General features: G+C 43.9%; 2 protein-coding genes across 3 annotated transcripts in view; one reads left to right on the top strand and one right to left on the bottom strand.

Moving 5' to 3' along the window:
* Window positions 1-10,150, bottom strand: part of LOC144099300 (procathepsin L-like) — a 37,250-nt gene extending 27,100 nt beyond the window's left edge. Inside the window, exon 1 of one of the 2 annotated variants that reach the window (XM_077632494.1) lies at window positions 10,037-10,150. Coding sequence is in view for 1 of the 2 variants with exons in the window: in XM_077632491.1 (XP_077488617.1) it covers window positions 9,454-9,475 (22 nt within the window). In the remaining variant the exon portion in view is untranslated. Of the gene's footprint in view, window positions 1-9,453; window positions 9,491-10,036 lie in introns of those variants that run through there. The other variant, XM_077632491.1, reaches the window with a different exon arrangement.
* A 461-nt stretch (window positions 10,151-10,611) lies between these two features.
* Window positions 10,612-19,719, top strand: part of LOC144097781 (cathepsin L1-like) — a 41,334-nt gene continuing 32,226 nt past the window's right edge. The window contains exons 1-6 of the mRNA XM_077630414.1: window positions 10,612-10,753; window positions 11,558-11,682; window positions 13,161-13,303; window positions 16,116-16,307; window positions 17,389-17,580; window positions 18,273-18,438. Coding sequence (XP_077486540.1) covers window positions 11,580-11,682; window positions 13,161-13,303; window positions 16,116-16,307; window positions 17,389-17,580; window positions 18,273-18,438 — 796 coding nt within the window. The 5' untranslated portion in view covers window positions 10,612-10,753; window positions 11,558-11,579. The remainder of the gene's footprint in view (window positions 10,754-11,557; window positions 11,683-13,160; window positions 13,304-16,115; window positions 16,308-17,388; window positions 17,581-18,272; window positions 18,439-19,719) is intronic.

The raw sequence follows: 19,719 nt of genomic DNA, 5'->3' as shown, positions 1-19,719 counted from the left end.
TACGTCGTTAGAGAATTGCTCTAATAAGCGCTCGTCTTTCCTTTCTCTTGTTTCTTTATTACAACTGAGAAGCTCCTAAGCGGGGATTACATGAGATGCGGTCACATCATAGTCATCTGGGATGTTTCTAATATGTTCTGATTTGAAAGATGGGTTTTCACGGTTAGAGATTTCCAACGCGACAGGTTGCTTGTTCAATGCTAGTACTGTATTCCAAGTCGATGCTATTCGTCGTCATCCTTTATTTAGCATTGAGGTCTCTTTAGGGGCGCTACATAAGGGGGGAATGGGGAAATACAGGAGTGTTCAGCGGTCACACATGCATATCACACGTATATATTACGGTTAGTAACATCGCGCAACGGGGAAAAAGGGGGCCATGTACTTTTTATGTGGAACATTACTGTCCATAGCATTCACGCAAGCACTACCACTTACCCTTTGCGACAGGTGACTCCGTATTCTGTGATGAAGAGCAAAGGGCGGCAAGCAGATTGGAGGACTCAGCTCTATACAGAATGAAACGCTTCGTTAGCCTAAGACTATTTTAGGAAAAGAAAGTGATGAAAGATAATTGTGGAGAAGCAGAATGTCCCCTAGAATTTCTACAATGAATAACAGAGGACGAAATAACGACATAATCGAATAGAACTCGTCGGTTTAATTTCGATTACAATAGTAAGTTTTTATAAAGTCTGTTTCTATGCTTTCTTTCTCAAAAGTTTACACAATGCCTCTATTGCATGAGGCAAGCTTCTGTAGTATTTATTGTTTTAAGATCCTTTACTACAGGTCTTTTCATGTACATTCATCATTATCTAAGCTTTCCATCTATAAAACTGATTATTACCAGATGGCATAATTGATCGCTAAACATCGCTCGAGTCTATTTATAGAACACAAAGCACTTATGCACCCGGGTAAAATCCAAGACGAAGTAAAATGAATTCCAAGAACTAATCACAGTTCTTGTTTCACGCTCCGTGATTGAGAGCCCTTGAGGAAGAGTCCCGTTGGTCGCTATCGTATGATCTCACAGACGTAAAAAAACAGCCGTTTGAGGAATTTGTGCCGCATGTCGAGCGTAGGCCGGATCAGTGATAAGACAGTAATGATTAGACAAGGTATTGTTTTTTTTTCAGGAAAAACAGGACAGCGCATTACAGGCACCACACGCAAGGTTGAAATAACGCGACAATAATGGTCAGAACAAAGAATTGCGCTTAACAAATTAAATTCGTCTTATCTTACAGTGCACAGTCATGCGGTCCTCATACCGTCACGTGTTCCTGGTGCGTATGGCTCAACTGACACCGCATTGAGCTCCAGTGACGAAGCTCCAGGACCGCTGTATAACTGGAATGTCAGCATGTGTGTGCAAACCTGCACCATCGGCAATAAATCCAAAAGGTGTTATTTTCGGTTCCGTGTAATATGCTGGCATATGACTAAAAGTACGGTATTTAGTTTGAAGCAGGACATCATGTACGTAAACCCTTCCCGACTTGTAGCCGGAACGATCGCATAGATTTATTGACAGAGCCATATGCTTAGCCCCACTATCATCACCTTGATTTTAGACGCCCCAAAATAAAAATTAAAAAAAGAACATAATTCATGAAGCATGATTACAGTGACGCCATCCGTTCGAAAAGTTTTGGTTCTTGGACGCGCCCCATGTGGCGATTTCCTCGTTCACTCGTACGTGCATATTTGCCTCACTTTGTCACTGCTGTATAAGCACTACTCCAGTTTGCGACGCACTGTAGATGTTAACCGACGACTCTAGCACTACCATCCGAAATCATGGATTTCGGCGGGAGTCTGTCCAAAGCAGCGCAGTGACCTTGAAGCGTGAGAGATAAGCCAATGAGGAAGCGGCGTGATCGAACAGCTGCAGCCAATGAGAGAGCTGCTGTACCGAGGCTGCGGCCGTGTTGAGTACTTTGAGCAGATGGTAGGGGTTTCTGGCTTAGGACTTTGAACGCAGCGGACGATCATCGCTCGCGCTCACTGAACCAGCGCGAGCGCACCTGTTCGCATTTAATTAACTATGCATATTGGCTGGCATCTTTTAACGCCTGCTTTCGGCTCATTCTGCATTTCATAGTAGGGTTCGTAAGCTTCAATGGCGCTCTAGCCATGATTGGTGTTTTAACGATCGCTTTATTTATTGATCATTGTAATTAAAACCGAGAGACGTGGGAAAAACTTCCATCTAACAATAGGAATTCAGTTACTATTAGCACAGAAAATTCGAGGTGTACGGTTTTATTCATACAGCTGTCGAGTGCCGAATTGCATCGTTCGTCGTATCGCAGCAGCAATGGCAGATAATTGTTTCCTGAATTTCGCAAGGGTTGCGATTCGAAAAGTGGTCGTGCCGCTGGTCACTTGAGCAACTCAGCGTTGCATGAAGGCGGAATATCGGAAGATTATTTATTTACTGCCTCACGCTCGCAGTTCACATCCACTAAAATACAAACATAGGGGAGTGCGGCGTCGCAGTTTTCAATGGTGACATTGAAAACAGCGTTGTCAGTAAAGACATCTTACCGCATGAGGTGGAAGGCTACGTACGGCAATTATTGCACTTTCCTTTTCCCGTTATTACTGCACACATTTCCGTACAAATAAAAATAGGTTATTTCGAGGCTTGCTTTTTTTTTCAGGTAATCGCACTTATCACGCAGTAAAGTACTACCTTTCTGTTTTAATTTACAGCTTCATCATTTTGCCCTTCCTTTCAGTTATGTCCATTGAGAGCCAAACGTGTGCAGCAGTTCATCCGGTATACACTAAACGTGGTTGCATTTATAGGTTATAGATATCAAGGTGTGGGTGTTTGCTGCTGTGGAAGTGAGTTCAGAAGGACTGCAACCATTTTCTCAGTGTTTGGTATATCAGCTAACGGACTTTCATTGAGCCACCTGAAATATGACTGCCCAGAGAAGCTACAGGATTTAAACCAAAAAGGGCTGATTTTCCCTGATACAACCGGCTTCTCTTTTTCTACACGTTTTCATCGCAGTGAATTGGACGTCGATATTCTTGTTTTAATTTTTGATGTCACACTCCCTTTCCTTAGTTTTAGGAGTGCCTTTAAATGTGTCTTAGAAGCCCCACGCTGTGCTGTGTCTCAAACAGGGTACCCGTTCTCAACAGTCTTTACATTCGTCCAGCGCTATAATGATGCCTCATATAATGATTTCGCCCATACAGAAAAATGGATAGGGGATCCTACACTGAGATTGATGAGGAAAATCTGCGATCCCGTAGCATCAGATTCTCGCCTCTCTTTGCGTTCTGCCTTTTCTCTCCCTAGCTTGGAATTCGGCTGCTCGCACTATTGAAACTTCACTTCACGTCTTTTCTGCTTCACTTGTATGGTTTATGGTTTATGGGGGTTTAATGTCCCAAAGCGACTCACGCTATGAGAGACGCCGTAGTGAAGGGCTCCGGAAATTTTGCCTACATGGTGTTATTTAACGTGCACTCACAGTGACCAGTACACGGGTCTCTAGAATTTCGCCTCCATCTAAATTTTACCGCCGCGTCCGGAGTCGAACCCGCGTCTTTCTGGTCAGCAGCCGAGTACCATAGCCATTAGGCCACCGCGGCGGCCCTCTGCTTCACTTCTGCTTAGGACACTCGCACCGCTGCGTCCTAGCAGCCTGATGTAGCTGGCGCAGGTTCCCGCACAGGACCACGTCCATACCGGCACACAGCAACAGGTTGTTGTTGATTATGGCCCGCAAACCTTTGTAGATGCCGCAGAGCATGTCGGCGTACGTCACGCCAAACTCTTCGATAATGACGCATTTCACGCCCCCGACCGTATACCGTTAGGCCATGATCCAGCATCATGATGAGCTTGAATGCAGAGTCCACGGTCCCTCCACCCAGTGCGACGGTGGCTTTACCGGCATTGGGCCACGCTATGTACGCGTTCACATTCGATCCACCAAAAGTGCCACAAAAGTTGCAGCATCCGTTGTGGGTGTCAATCTCCAGCCCAAGAACAAACGCCTTTTCGTACTCTAAAGCACCATTGATAAATTCGTGCAACTGTCTGCAACAGTTCGTTCATCAGTCAAGCTGCTTAGCGCCGGCGAGCCTGCTAAAGGCGCACCGAGGCGTCATGCGATTTAGACGCTTCATTGGAGCACAGGACATTGGCGAAAAAGGTCTCTAAAACTTTAAGATTAGGTTTTGGTTTGGTTTTATGGGGCTTTAACGTCCCAAATCAACTGAGGCTATGAGAGACGCCGTAGCGAAGGGCTCCGGAAATTTCGACCACCAGGGGTCCTTTAACGTGCACCGACATCGCACAGTACACGGGCCTCTAGAATTTGGCCCCATCGAAATTCTACCGCCGCGGCCGGGATCGAACCCGCGTCTTTCGGGCCAGCAGCCGAGCGCCATAACCACTCAGCCATCGCGGCGGCAAAGAAAAAACTGTAAGATTAGAAGCTTTTACAGTCATGGAGCAATATGTTACAGACTACTCAACCAGGCAGGTAGTCACCGCAGCTGTCAGGTGGCTTTTGCACTACTGCCACGTAGTAATATGTCAAAAGGCGACTGCCTCTCACACAAATTCTTGCAAACTACGGAACCAAAAAAATTGTTTAACTTTACGTGCAAACAATTATTTTGGTTACACCCTATTTTGGAAGAAGTTTCTTAGTTTGCTAACACGTGCCACCTACGTCGTTCGCTTTTAGTTAAAAACAACGTTCATAGACAATATAGAGAGTAAATGTAACTTTCATCCCCCAAAACCTTTGCCACGACTTCTTCTGTTCCAAGGTAAATATCACAAGAAATGACGCAGAAGCCCATCGTACCACCTCACTACTATGTCCGATCTCCGCTGCAAGCTTATGTCGAGAGTAAGGGGGCTCCAAGCTCTTTCTGTCGCTTCTTGAGCCTGTGGCGTCATTTTACCAACTGCTCTGCTGTCTTCGCCACGGAATGCCGAAACGAAGCTACTCATCGATGTTCCGTTCAGTCGCTGTTTACTGCCGAGTGAAACCTTTCTTCTGTACCCCACATATCAAGCAAGTTACTTAAAAAATTCTCCAGTTAAAGAAAAGAACACAGCGTGCGAGCGCAGGCAGCGTAAAGGGAAAGAGCCTTTTACTTTGTCTTATCACCTCGAGTAGCTTTAGCTAGATTTATCTTGCTTCTACGGAAGGCATAGTGTGCAACAGCAATCTAAAAAAAGCACGTCATCTGAATAGACATATAACCTTTAAAAATACGCCGCACCATATCACGATGAGTTCCTTTAGGAAGCTCTTGATGAGGTAAGGCTTCATTGGCGATTCCTTGCTGCTCTTCGCGTTACTCAGAAGGTGAAAAAAGTGTGGTCCCGCTGTCAGCTGATCTTCCTTCAGATCCCCTGAACAAGAAATTATTACTGTAGGCGTTCTAAATTTTTCATGAAATGAAAATTAAGAGTAACCACTATCTACTGACAACCATAACCTATCCAATGATTAATAGGAACACCACAGACTTCCTCATTGCTGAGAGAAATCAGGAATCCCCTATTTTCCATTTCCTTTTTATATGTGAGCTGGCTCGTGTGCAAACATGGTAATTTGAAGCAGCGGCACTAGTGCAAATTTTCATTGTATCTGTTATGAATTTGTCTGCAAACGTCGGCACCAAAGTAAAAGGATTAAGTTTTCAGAAATGATGTGCAGTCACACAGCTGACATTTATTGCTGTCGACTTGTCCATCTTTTCTATTCATTACTTCCACGAATGTTCTACAACAATTCTGCAAGAATAGAGGCTTGAACCTAAGTTTCTTTATTTTAGTACTTCATTTCTTCTTCAAGGATTCAACCTCAGCAACAATGTAACATTCCTACATATGTACCATGCGATGCAGGTGTGCCCGCCTCCCCGCCTGCCCGCCTGCCCGCCTGCCCGCCTGTCTCTCTGTCTGTAAAATAAAATGCGTCTCTAGCTCTTTTTATGCATCATATGCACGCAGAGTGGCTGCATTTGATGGTGTAGACGAGGTTAACTTGATTTCGGCAACGACATTATGCACAGGAACGCCGTTTTAGCCAAGTAATGCGGGAAACCCAAATCAAAAAGCTTTCAAATACATATTTTTGACGTTCATTATTTCGAACCACATTGCCGACTACGATAATTGAAAAAAAGCTCACCCTCGCTGTTGGCGGCTATAAATTTCGCAAAATAACGTTGCCCTCTAAAATCAATAAATCAGATTTATTAGTTATGTAAGACAGGCCTTAGGCTCCGGAACCTTCAGCGGCTGGCGCTTAACGAAGAAGACGACAAGCGCTGGATGCTCGACCCTCGTGTGTGCTCGGGACTGACCGCTGCCAATGGTCTGTACCTAGACTGTGCCGCTGGTTGTTCGCGACGCAGCGCCTTATAAGACTCAGCTTATTACAATTCATTTAGGGGAAATAATCTTAAATATTTTTTCATATTAGGTAGATAACATCTGCCCTGCTGTATCATCAGGACCAACTAATCTCAGCGACGTATCTCTCATAGTTCCTGAAATAAAAATGTGTAGAGGTTAAAAAAGACGCCCTGTCTAACGACAGCTCATTGAAAACCCTCCGTATGAGAGAAACTGCCAAGAAAGGTTCTAAAGGTATGAATAATTCGGTGGACCAGGTGCACTGCTCTCTAAGGCGCGCGCACTGAAGCAGAAAAGTGGCCCTTGCCAGCCTCAGCTGTGAAGACTGTTCGCGCTGATTTAGTGGTATCCTGCCGGTAGGTTCGAGAGCTGCACCTTATTAAGAGTGATAAAAATTATTTTGTATCCATTAGGTACCTGAGCTGTACCTTTAACAGTTTGTAACTACTTTTCAATTTATGGTGGCTACCTCAGGAGCAAGGTGGCTGAGATGTGTGAAATTCACGCTCCGAGCAATTCTTAGCATGTTTGAAATTCACCACGTAACAAAAATCTATTCATTTCTGTCATCGCGAGTTAGCTTTTTTTTGTGCCCATCTTCTCGCCTCTTCATATTATTTCTGCACAATTTTCAACAAATTTGATCTCGTGCTTTCTCTTCGAGCTATACTAATTAAATCATTATGATTACATTACGCTGCGCAGAGAAGTTGAAATTCCTAATAATCATACCTTAAACACGCCAGGAAAGCCTACGTTCACTTGCTTCATAAAACTCTAAACTTTGTACATAAGGGAAACGGGTTTCTCTAAACTGAGCTTATGGTGTGGTTGAGTAGCACTATGGCGGTATAACAACCGCAATAAACACTGCTCAGACAAGGTTTTAATTAACATGTTTTTACCTATTTCACATCCATGGAAGAGACCTAGCGAAGTTGGTCATCATTTCGCAATAACCACTACAGACAGCATCAGGGAGCAGATGCCCCAAATTTCAGGGGATTGTTGAAAAAGAATATTCGAGTTCTACACTTACACACACGAACCTAAAGCCACAAAATGATGGCGCCCGTGCAGCATGTGACTCGAGGAGCAGTCAAGCGATGCCCGTGGCGTGTGTTGTTAACAGACCGGACAGAGCCCCTGCCAACGCTATCGTGTTGTGTCGCTATTGCTGAAGGCACTTTGCAGGGACAACTCATGGCACGCGCACACAAATACGCTCCCCATCACTTTTCGGTGAAAACAAGAGACAATGAACATCTGATAGCGTGGTTGCTAAGGTACTCGCTTCATGGCGGCTTTGAGTGTGCTTATGCGCGCGTGCAGTTCGCAAGCGAATGCTTTATTCAAGGTTGCGAAGCTCTTCCATCGCAAAGAACCGAATGCTTCCTGTGCTCGCTGGAAGGCGCTAAGAGTCAGCAAAATGAGTTGTTAAAGATGTTCTCGATTGATGCGAAAGATGCCCAAAGTCAGCCTCCTTTCACCTTGCAGAAACGCTCGTGAACTTCTTGGATGCTTGTTTTGATGCTGGGGAAATGCGCTGCATGAGATGATTATTTTTGGTTTGTTTCAGCAATAATTATGTGAAGAGCTCGTTAAAGAAACTTTAGATGAGTGGTTGGCGTGATAATGGTTGCCTGAGAAGGTCCTGAGTGGCGTGACTTGAACGACGGAATTGTTGAAGAGAGACTTAGTGCCCGACAGATTGGTGGCTCTGGCGATGCGTGTGGGTAAGTTATTCCAAGAGCTGGCAGCGCGCTCGAATATTGAGCGCTCATGTAAGGTTGAAGCGATGTTGGTAAGCAATACGTTTGCTGCAGAAAGGGGCGCGATTACTCTGAGGACAATATAACATCATCCTTGGGCCGGCTTCTACCTTAAGAAACCCTGAATTCTCTAAATGAAGTTTAAGACTTGAGCTAAAGTTTGGAACCGTAATCGTGTGCCAACATGCTCTGTTTCTAATATACCTTATAAGAGGTTTAGCAAACTCTATTCGTTGAGAAGGATAACAACTAGACTTGTGAAACACGAGCTGAACGTACAAGTGGCATGTGTAAAAAAACAATGTTTTTTTTTAAAGAGACTAAGGTTAGATAGAATCGACTTAGAATTGGTTTGAGACGTTCCAAATTTCTTCATCCAACTAGTGCATCCAACTTGCTTTGTTTTTGAATATTTCACTGCCAAAACTACAGTATTATGATTGCTTCAGTATAATGCATAACAAATATTATGTCGAAGCGCAGTGCTACCCATGAGCCCTTATGTTCACACAGAAGACGTCTGCTCTGCAACAGCTTAAGTTCGTTTTAGCTCGGCTTCGAAGATAATTTTTATTGCATTTTTGAGGTTGGCAGATAGCTTTGCAGTTCAGAAGCAAATGATTCACAGAAATAATAAAAAAATAAGTTCCGGCCGCCTAATAGCAGAAATAGCATAGCAGCCACTTCACAACATGAAAGTATCATTTATTCTCAAAGCAGTGCCCACAACACAGAAATCACTCTGAGCGCTGTGCTTTTAGACAAGTAAAATAATAAAAATAGCGAAGCTTGCCTTGCTGAACACTTCTCATACTTACTATACAAAGCCCTTCATCTTAAGCACGCAGCTGCCGCGATGCAGTCTGCAGTCTGGGCAATGATATTACTGTCCGTGTGCCTTACGTGGACTAAAATTCTTTGGCATAAGCTAGCAACTCAACAGGAAAAGAAACAGAATGTTGCAGAAGCTATGATATATCACTGCTAAAGCAGGGTACTTCAGCAACGCCTTTCTAAGGCGACTTTGCCCTATACTTCACAGCATGCTCATGATTGCAAGGTATATTTTAGGTCTCTCCTGTCTCCTTGGGCAGTTCTCTCATTCAGGGTAGCAAACAGCGAGCACGCCAAATATAGCTCGCAGCATATTTACTGAAACAGGAGTAGTAGCGCCATTCAGCGGAATGCAAGCGTCACCTTGTGAGAGCGAAGAATTATCCGCCCACCTCCACACTCCGAAAGCGCCGCCCCTCGCCCACTCACCATTTCTATGCCACAGCCTCATCAAGGTAGCACCAACAAAGGATTGAAAATCATGAGCAAGGCGAGGACGTAACGACAGCTGGTCCTTCGGCGAGTGACCCAAAGGCAGTGCAACGCACTCGGTTTGCTCGACAACAGAGCAACAGCGCCCTAGGTGAGAGAAGTGATCCCGCTCTACAATCTGACCTAGAGGGGAAGGCTGTGGCGATGAAGCGTAGGCGCCAAGAGGTCGCCGAACTTAGGTAGACAGAGGCTGAGGCGAAGAAGTTCAAGAATCAAGATGAACACGCTGCGCTAGGCCCATGTAAATTGGGCTCGAAAGCAAAGCCATCATCATTAGCATAAATATTATACACAAAGTAGCGATAAAGCTAACTCCTTGTTGCTGGCCTGCTGGCAATCATGTCTTAACACGAAATCAGAAAGAGTGAAAGTATAAGAACAAAAGGCGAACTCCCCCTTCTGTCGCTGCTTCATCACATAGGTTCTTATGATCGTTCGGCAATCTCTTCAAAACCTAGTTATCCCTCGCTGAGCGGTGCGTTGCTTTTCGTTTTTCTAGAGTGGATGGCCCTGTACTCACACTTGTTGAGCAGTCCTTTCAACACCTACAACCAACAGTCTCAGTTTTCCGGCAACCAAACGTCGTCTCCACTCGCTGCACGAGCTTGAGCCGTCTACATCAAGCGTATTTCACAGAATTGTGTACGTACTTTCTCCTCATATCAATAGTTTTTCAGCTTTCCTGGAACGAAAAGATCTTTTAGCACCTTCAAATATTCGGAGGCAGGTGTCACTTGGTGATATACACCAAACCTTTTTTTCTAGAAAGCATCGATGCCAATGTACGGCTGGAAGATTTGGAAGCAAATATGACTCTCGAACGCTTCATGCGGCTCCTTCAGCCCCATGATGTCGTGTTATCAGCGAAAGTGTCATGTTTGATCACTGCTAGGCCAACAATGGACTCCCCATAGAAGTTGCGTTCAATGTCTGATTATGGTTCTTTCCAATGAAACCTTTTATCTCTACAGGATACATGACAGCAGCTGGTTGCAAGAAAATGTCCGGGCAAGCAATTGTACACAGCGGCCGAGTGCAAGCGGCACCCAGGAAAAAAAAGGTTTTCAGGGAGTTTTATCACCTCAGATAGCATTGCACAGCTTTCTCGTGCCTCGCTTGATAGCGCCGTGTGCAACAAGGGCACAGTGTGACAAACATGTGGGTCCGAAGAGTATATAACCCGTAACAGCAGCCAGCAACGCTGCGCGGTGTGGTCCACCTGGAAGCTCGTCAGCAGGTAAGGCTTCAGTGCTACTGTACGCTGATCTTAAAATTTACGAGATGCAAAAAGACGTGCGCAGTGAGCACTCCAATTGAGGTCTCTTAATCAAGGAGTCTAGACTGTGAAGATTATTTCTTGAATATTCGAGCTTCAATAGATGCTGCCACCTATGTACAGCTCCCTCAACCTGTGCTAAGCTACTTTTCAAAATCTATATTTAAGGCCGTTCTGAATGAGGTATTTTGAATTAATGTAATGGCATTAAGAAGCCAGTATGGATCAATTCCAAAAAACAAAAATTAGGAATTACGATATCCCGATCCTTTACTAGCACAGACGCTGCCTGCTGTATAAATCAAATTCACCTGTGTCTGGTAATTGTTGCGGAAACTCAAAATGTAACTATGTTAAAGATTAGCCAACAATTATCGGTAGCTCGAAAAAGGGTTTGAATTTCTGCAAATGTTCGCGGAGAGCCGTAACAATTATTGCCGTCGCCTTGTTGAACTTTTCTTGTCACTGTTCGCAAGATTACTCTATTAAACTTACAGCACAATTGCAACTACTGCCTAAGCTGGTTTTTTCCTGCCCATTTTTATTCGTCCCAAGAGAAACACGCTAGCAAACTTTCTCAATTTTTTTTACATGTGCAGCATCTCTTCTGGGCGCATATTTAAATCCGTGTGTAATATAACGGTGTAGGTATATCGTGGTTAGTTCCCGTTTCGCTGCTTCGAATTTGCTAATATGCAAGTGCGATCCACATAATATAATGAGGAATCCGAGCTACCTGCTTGATTGTGGGTTTTGTCAATGCAGGAATTCTGTCCGTACCTCCATAATGCTAAGGTTCACCGTACTGTGTGCGCTTGTGGCGGCGACTACGGCAGCCAGTTCACAGGAAATACTCCGCACCCAGTGGGAGGCCTTCAAGGTAGCACACAGTAAGTAAGCCAACTTCGAAATTAAAGATACCTACAATGCAAGACGCGGCAACAATGCTTCAGGTCACTTTTTTGTAATATGAGAAAAGAATGAAAGATTGAAGAGGCTTTAACATCTCTGGTCGGTAGCCGACAGATAAAGAAATCTGTTACAGGCCGAGGACAAGATATAGAACAAAAATGTAATCATTGCGCGTACTGAAAATCTTTTTGATTAATGTCGGCCTTCAGATTCCAAATCTCAATTAAAAACTTCGCGGAATTTTCGATTTTATTGTAAAAGTTTTATGGCCTTGGGATGAGTGGGAAGGCTCAGATATTTTATTTGCTTGGCTGATTTGAACCCCATTATGATCCCTTGCAACAGCTGTATGATAACATAAACCGGACGACATGAGGGCTGGCATTCTCTTCAGAATATTTGTCCTGTAAGAGTAACATCAAAGCAGGAGCGCCAAGGTGAAGTGCGACTCAAGTACAAACTGAACGTGAAAGCAGCACTCAGTACAGAAGCTCGTTAATGGCTCGCATCAGTAGACTGAGCATCGCTCTCATTAATTTTCTAATCCACGAGCTTCGTGCGTATGTAAATGCGCCTTCCGCCCGTTTGCACAAACTGTCTACTATATAAAACTAAATATGGTTCTTTCATTTTTTCTGCTCACAAGCATTCTGAAATCCCACGCAAATCAACGCCGAATCTTGACGGTTGAGCACGCCCTAGTTTTCCCTCTACATGACGCAGAGTTTATAATTACTGGTTACGCTAGTGATAGCCTATATAAAGCCATCCTTCGGGGTAAAAATGTTACACTGTAATATTGCCGTTATAGCAACCTTTTCTGCCAGCTGAAGAGTTCTCGCCTTCGGCATATTACTACAATGGTGAAGAAGCGGTGGCGTCGTATTCTCTTGAGAAAGCTCCTCACATACAGATTTCAGTGAAAAAAAGGAATGCCATTAATTCATTAAAAACTACAAATCAGTAAATACGCTGCTATTTTGTATTCATCATAATGAAGTTGACTTTCTGAAGTTTGACGAGTGTTCCACCTATCATGCAAGTAAGTATACGGGCTCTGCAATGAGTCATATCTTTTACAAAGTTTAAAGCAATAAGAGTGTGTCAAAAAAACTTTTTACGCACAGCTAAGATCTTTGTATTTATATCCTTCTAGTATGGTAAATGATTGCAGCTGGAAGCGTTTTGATTATACAAGTTAAAAAGCAAACTTGCAATCTTTGCTCGGTTGCGGACAAAAAGAACTTATAAGGAGACAAAACATCGCGTACAATATCGCTCATCATATATCGCTTGACAACCCTGAAAACTGAAATCATTAAAAGCACATGTCCCGTCGTCCTTTCTTGGTGTCGTCTTTTGTTTCGATCTATCATCTCAAGCTATAAACCAACTCTCCCATGTTTTACTGCAAAATTCAGCTTGTGGACTATTTGAAATGTTCTTTTCTTACCAGAAAAAACCTATGAATCCCATGTGGAGGAGGTTCTCCGGTTCAAGATATTCACGGAAAACAGCCTTTTTATTGCCAAGCACAATGAGAAGTACGCCAGAGGCCTCGTATCTTACAAGCTGGGCATGAACAAGTTTGGTGACCTGGTAAGCTATTTTGATAAGGTTGTGCAACTTCAGCGGCGTCTTACCTCCGTGTGTTCTACGACAAATTCAAGCATAAAACATTGATATTCTTCGTGATCACCTCATTTGAGTGGCAATTTTTTGTCATGTTAGGATTTTTTTTTTAACTTTGTACACTAAAGAAGACACGTGCGAAAAGTAGAGTTACTCTTTTGATGATGACGGTAGATTTTAATGGCGCAAGAGCGTCTATGGCCAAAGAGCGCCATGCCAGAAGGTATTTTTTGATTACTCAAGGTGGAGTCAAAGACCCATTTTCCAAACATTTCAGCTCTTACTAGCCGAGCACCAGGTCAGGGGAAAGCTTGTACCCATAGTATCACCGGTGGGTACCTGTCGGCAATGGGGATCGAACCCCGACCCTCCTCATTAGAGGCGGATGCTCAACCACATGGCCACCGCTGCGGTGGCCGAGTGGTTCCGCAAATATGTTGTCAGCGCTGCGTGTGAAATAGCTGAACGGCTCTTCTGACTCATTTTGTGATGGCTTTATTATCTGCTCTGTATGAGCCTCGTAATCTCAATACTCTTGATTTCGCATTATTGAATCGTCTGTGTTAAGGACTACATTACACTGAATGAAAACTTTTTCTGCAATGCCACACACCAAAATAGTACTGGAGTATGCCTGAAAAATCTCAGGAGTATGCCTGAAAAAAGTTCCTCGCCGCGAAAAATAACGCTTATTTCCAGCCCAAAAAATACCCCTAACGTTGTACTCGCTCCGTTGATCAGGACAGCTATATTTGGTCGACGCTTCAAATAAACCAAACGCTTCGTAAGGGGGGTGCTCGGTTCTCCAGACAGGATGGAAAATTGAATGTACATATGAATGTGACCTTACCTCGTTCTGTCAAGAATGAATGAATGAATGAATGAATGAATGAATGAATGAATGAATGAATGAATGAATGAATGAATGAATGAATGAATGAATGAATGAAAAGTCGAAAGGTGGTGGGACGCAAGAGCAGACAGTGCCCCAGGCTTGCATACGTGGGCAGCCAGCCTTCACTGAAGTTGTCCTGTAATGTGAATATATATATATATATATATATATATATATATATATATATATATATATATATATATATATATATATATATATGGTGACAGAAAATGACGAAGTACGGAATACGTGGCCTTAAGCTTAAGGAGCAAACTTTGAAGAAATTTCTGCAGAAAATTTGTTTTTCATTACAAAAATTAAAGATGCATTGCCTGTGATACAGTGGGCATTGCCTGGGGAAAAAATAGTGTGTTTGGGATTAGTTTTCACGTGCCACGATACAATCTCAAACGTAACGCATACAGTTCTACTGCATCCACTGCATTCAAAGGAAAGCAGATATAGTTTTCTGAGAATTCGAGGTTATGCAACAACACCAGTCTACAGAGCTTCTAGGTAAACCATGGAATGTATTTTTGCACTAGCATTTAAAATAGTGACGTAATCGTCGACTAAAAACGCGACGATGTTCAGGCTTCTTCTCACTGCGCTGGAAAAGTTCTAGGAAACTCGTTGTTACATCATTATCGCCGGAACTTCATATGTCCGCTGCCTTGGCCCGCATGCTACTGTGCGTCGTCCGATGCCACGAAACAATGATTTTTGAGATTCACCTTCAATGGTGTTGGTTTTCTTCCATAACAAAAACTGTTTATTTTTTGGGAACGTAGTGCCGCCGTATGTGACGTCATTAATGGGTCCTCTGCTCGTCCCTGTGCACTGCTGAGAAGCCTCAACGTCGACGCCACTTTGCTCGGCGATTACACAGCCACTTCAAATGCCAGGGCAAAACGATTTCGTATGTTTTACTTGCATGTTTCACCCATTCGGCCCTTTTAAACTCACCGAATTCTGAAACCTCTTTTGTTGCCCTTTAATGAACTTGCTTACGCCCTATTAGGCCGGCTAGTGGGGTCGTCCATTGCGTTAATAATGAAGTTCTGATTGGAGATCTTTGTCTGGTATTCACTGTACCAGATCAATCGGCTTGGACAGAGCGGTTATAATACATGCTACAAAACTTGATGCTGAAGTAGTTATGGAAAAAAGATCCAAGGAAGATGTTTTGTTTATATTTTGGGGCACGATGTTTTTTTTCTTTTGTTGTGAAAAAAAACGCCCAGGGTTCGTAAAAATCTCCCATTCGTTCAAGGGCTTTACTATTCTAGCCAGAATTAGCCGCAACAACAAGGTATAGAAGGCTACATAGAATTACTTGTATGTATATATTACTTTGGTCCTTCTAGCTATGTGCTCCAAAGTAACAATATACGTTCAGTGATGTACAAACAAATTTTCAATAGGGGCACCTGTACCTGTGGTTAAAAAGGACAAACTAAGGTCTATATTTAATAGCAGGATAAAAAGGAAACCCTCTCATTCTAAATGTAACAACTGGCCACTCGCCAACAATGTTTCAAGACAAGAGAAGCCAAAATTTTGTTGCGTGATTTGGAAAATATAAACGGTAGTTTCAAAGCAGCGCTTCTGCCTCACGAGTTAAGCCGTCACTTAATGTTGCTGTAATTGAAGCAATATTATCAAGCAACGCGCTATAGTTCACGCAAACACCGATGTAGTTATCCGTCTTTCCTTTTTAACCGTTTCATTCATTTGCTGATTCACAACGAACAATTTAGAGGCTAACCAGTCTCTTAATTTGAAGCTTTAGCTACGCTATACGCATGTTACTCGGAATAATCAGATTGAGGTTTGAAGTGTATTAAGTGTCGATTGCAGCAGACAACTTCTCATTTTTTGCAGCTGCCGCACGAGTTCGTTAAGATGATGAATGGCTTCCGCGGAAAGCGATCAGGATCCGGCGGATCCACCTACCTGCCTCCGGCTAACTTGAATGACAGCAGCCTGCCGGACACAGTCGACTGGCGCACAAAGGGGGCCGTGACTCCCGTCAAAGACCAGGGCCAGTGTGGATCCTGCTGGGCCTTCAGCGCCGTAAGTATTTAGATTACACAATACGACCTTACCGTTCTTAGAACATCGCATGCTTCCTGTGTTGACCCATTCAACATTCCAATGCTTACGCTTCTTTTATAAGAGTCTCTAGCGTAAAGAGCTGGTTAATTATCTTAAGATACTACGATTATGCTATTTACGATAACTATACCGTAGAAAGCCATTCTGCTTGCCACGAATGGCCGAATTATAACTTCAAACTCCATAATAAGAGCATTTTGTGCTGGCTTGAGAAGGAACTTAAATTTGTAGCCATGGTCAGACGAATGCCTATCAAGCTAGCTGGTCATCCTCCGAGATAATTTCGCAGTCTGCGCCCGTCATAATACGACTCGACATAAGAGTGAAGGCTTGACCATGGAGGCGCCTAACTTCTCAGTCAACTCAATGTGCGATTATATCTTTTGCAGTTTTAAAGTGTGTAAAGCTATTGTGGGGTTTACACTGCGATGTAGACAAAAGGCATCTAAATTGGATAACTTTACACAGGAGTGCTAAGCACTGCTTGTAGTGTTTTCTTAGCATGAAATGCTCGTCGGAAGACAAGTTGGTAAATCATACTGAATTCCTGTTTCTTCGCTCATTGGCTACACCCGCCGCGGTGGCTCAGTGGTTAGGGCGCTCGACTACTGATCCGGAGTTCCCGTGTTCAAACCCGACCGCGGCGGCTGCGTTTTCATGGAGGAAAAACGCTAAGGCGCCCGTGTGCTGTGCGATGTCAGTGCACGTTAAAGAACCCCAGGTGGTCGAAATTATTCCGGAGCCCTCCACTACAGCACCGAATTCTTCCTTTCTTCTTTCACTCCCTCTCTTATCCCTACCCTTACGGCGTGGTTCAGGTGTCCAACGATATATGAGACAGATACCGCACCATTTCCTTTCCCAAAAAAGCCAATTATTATTCGCTCATTGGCAGTTATCCTTTTATGCCGACAAAGTACAGATGTGTGTCTAATACAATTCACAAGGAGGGCTTCGTGCACATTAGTCATGTGTACTCAAATGTTCTCATTTTGTATAATACTATAAGCATTGCAAGTTTCTCTATTTCACAACGCAGACTGGATCTCTCGAGGGCCAGCACTTTCTGAAGACGGGAAACCTCGTCTCGCTTAGCGAACAGAACCTGGTCGACTGCTCCGGCGATTACGGCAACCAGGGCTGCAATGGAGGACTCATGGACTATGCTTTTTCCTACATTAAGGCCAACGGTGGCATTGACACCGAAGAAAGCTACCCATACGTAGCCATGGTAAGTTTACGTCATCGTTTTCCTCAGCTCTTAAATGCTTATAACGCTCAGTCAGAAATCAGCTGGGAGGTAGTTGACTTGCGGGCAATTTATCTAATACCAGCTGTACGCCAAACTAATAATTACAAATGGAAGCCAGTGGTGTTCCATGTGCTGCTTAAATGACACGCAAAGTTCCGGACATGATTTGATGAGGCTTGTGTAAGTTACGTTTTTCCATGAAAGGCTAATACATCAGCCCGTATTCCACATTCTGTTTCACTCACATGAGCACAGACAACATCACCATTCAGAACCCTGGCCTACAATGCAAAATGCTCAAAAAGAAGTCGGCTTAGAGTGAAAAACCGTCAAGCTTCTGAAGATAGCTATGTTCCTTGGATGAGCACGTTCTATATTGCCGGTCGATCAGTGTTTACACGCGACAAGCATCACTGCGGAACATTGTATGCAGTGTATAACTCAGACCAGTTAGCATTCCGTCATGTGTAAGCTAACCTCCACACACGGCTGAGCCAGCGAACACTGCGTGCGCTGGATTACCACGGTAGATATTTAATTAGCGTCGATTGACTTTAAGTTCTTGACTACAGAGGCACACAACTGCCAGCGTTTCTCTGCGCATCGGGCTCTCTGTAGCAAAGCAGCTCTTAAGGTGTCGCTTTATTTATGCCAAAACCTTTGCCATGCAGGACCAGGACTGCAACTTCCAGAAGGAGGACGTCGGGGCGACTGACACAGGGTACGTGGACATTCAGAAGGGTTCCGAAGATGACCTGAAGAAGGCTGTCGCCACTGCTGGTCCCATTTCTGTTGCTATCGATGCCGGTCATCAGAGCTTCCAGCTCTACTCCGAAGGTAAAGAGCTTGCTTGTGCTTCATCGCAAATAATGGGAGCAGCTACATTTTACTTAAACAGCATCACACAAATATTCGGATGCAAATAATTGATATCATTTCTTTCACGGGCTGCAGGAAATGGCTTCTAGGAAGTTTCAGTCGCAGGCGTGAGTTAGAGAGGAGAGATTTTAATGAAACAGGAAAGGTCTGCCTAGTTGTCGGCCTAGCAGATACTCCAGGTGAGGGTCAAAGAAAAGAAAAAGATACGAAAATAAGAAGATGAAATACACAAGAAAACGGGAAAAAAGAAAGTTTCAGAGGTGAAATCAAGCATACCTATCATTCACGCACTCACAAACACACATGATTATGAAAGGGTGTCAACCAAAGCCTTGTCTCTAAGAAAAACTAATAACAATTTTTCCCGCGCGCACCCGCAGCCGAAACAATCCAGGGTCCAATGACTCGCTACAGACACACGCGGTGGTCCTGACCAAGTCCTAAAGCACTTGACAATGCCTTCCGATGGTTATTAAAGATTAGGTGGTCGCAGCTCAAGTGCTGAATATCCTCGCGCACACCGCATGTCAGGCACAGAGAGCTACTTGATGCACTAATTTTATAAAGATAGGATTTAGAGATGGCAACGTTCAGTCGAATTAGGTGCCGGCAATTACGGTGCAGGCTACTAAATGCTGGCAGACGCAATGATTTTTGAGGCGTGATCCGCAACGTGAATGCAGAGCCCTTCTTCGTATTGAACCCACTTGCGACTTCCGCAGGCGTAAGTGGAAATTTAATGATTCCTAATGGTGTCCGAGGAGCCGCTGGACATTTCCAACTGCATTCCACGACGTCAAACTGCACTGGCCCTAAATGTTGCGATCTCACCAAACCCACCTGTGAAGAACCAGTTTTTGCCGGCGATGCCCGCGTAATCAGAAATGTGTTCAGGTTGGCCTGCCGAGAATGACGCTGTGATGCACTTCAGCGCTACCGCCGACCGATACCTTAGCTGCCTGTGCAAGACAATTGATAAACAATTATACACGCTGTTCATGCGTGTCTTCAGTTACTTTTCATGACTAATAGGCCCATAGTGCGGTTTCAAGGCAATAATGAAATGGACAGCCATAACTTTGCGTCGGTACATCTTTAATGTGCAAACTACACAACATTTATGATGTCTTCATTCGAGGACGACAGAGACATATTTGGAAAGGTTCATGGCCGATACAAATAGATGTCCTCTATTGAGAACGAAGCCGATTTAAGCATGACGTTGGGTTCCGTAGCGCA

This window comes from Amblyomma americanum, chromosome 7, assembly GCF_052857255.1.
Source record: "Amblyomma americanum isolate KBUSLIRL-KWMA chromosome 7, ASM5285725v1, whole genome shotgun sequence".
Lineage (NCBI taxonomy): Eukaryota > Metazoa > Arthropoda > Arachnida > Ixodida > Ixodidae > Amblyomma > Amblyomma americanum.
This window is presented reverse-complemented; position numbering and strand designations above follow the sequence as displayed.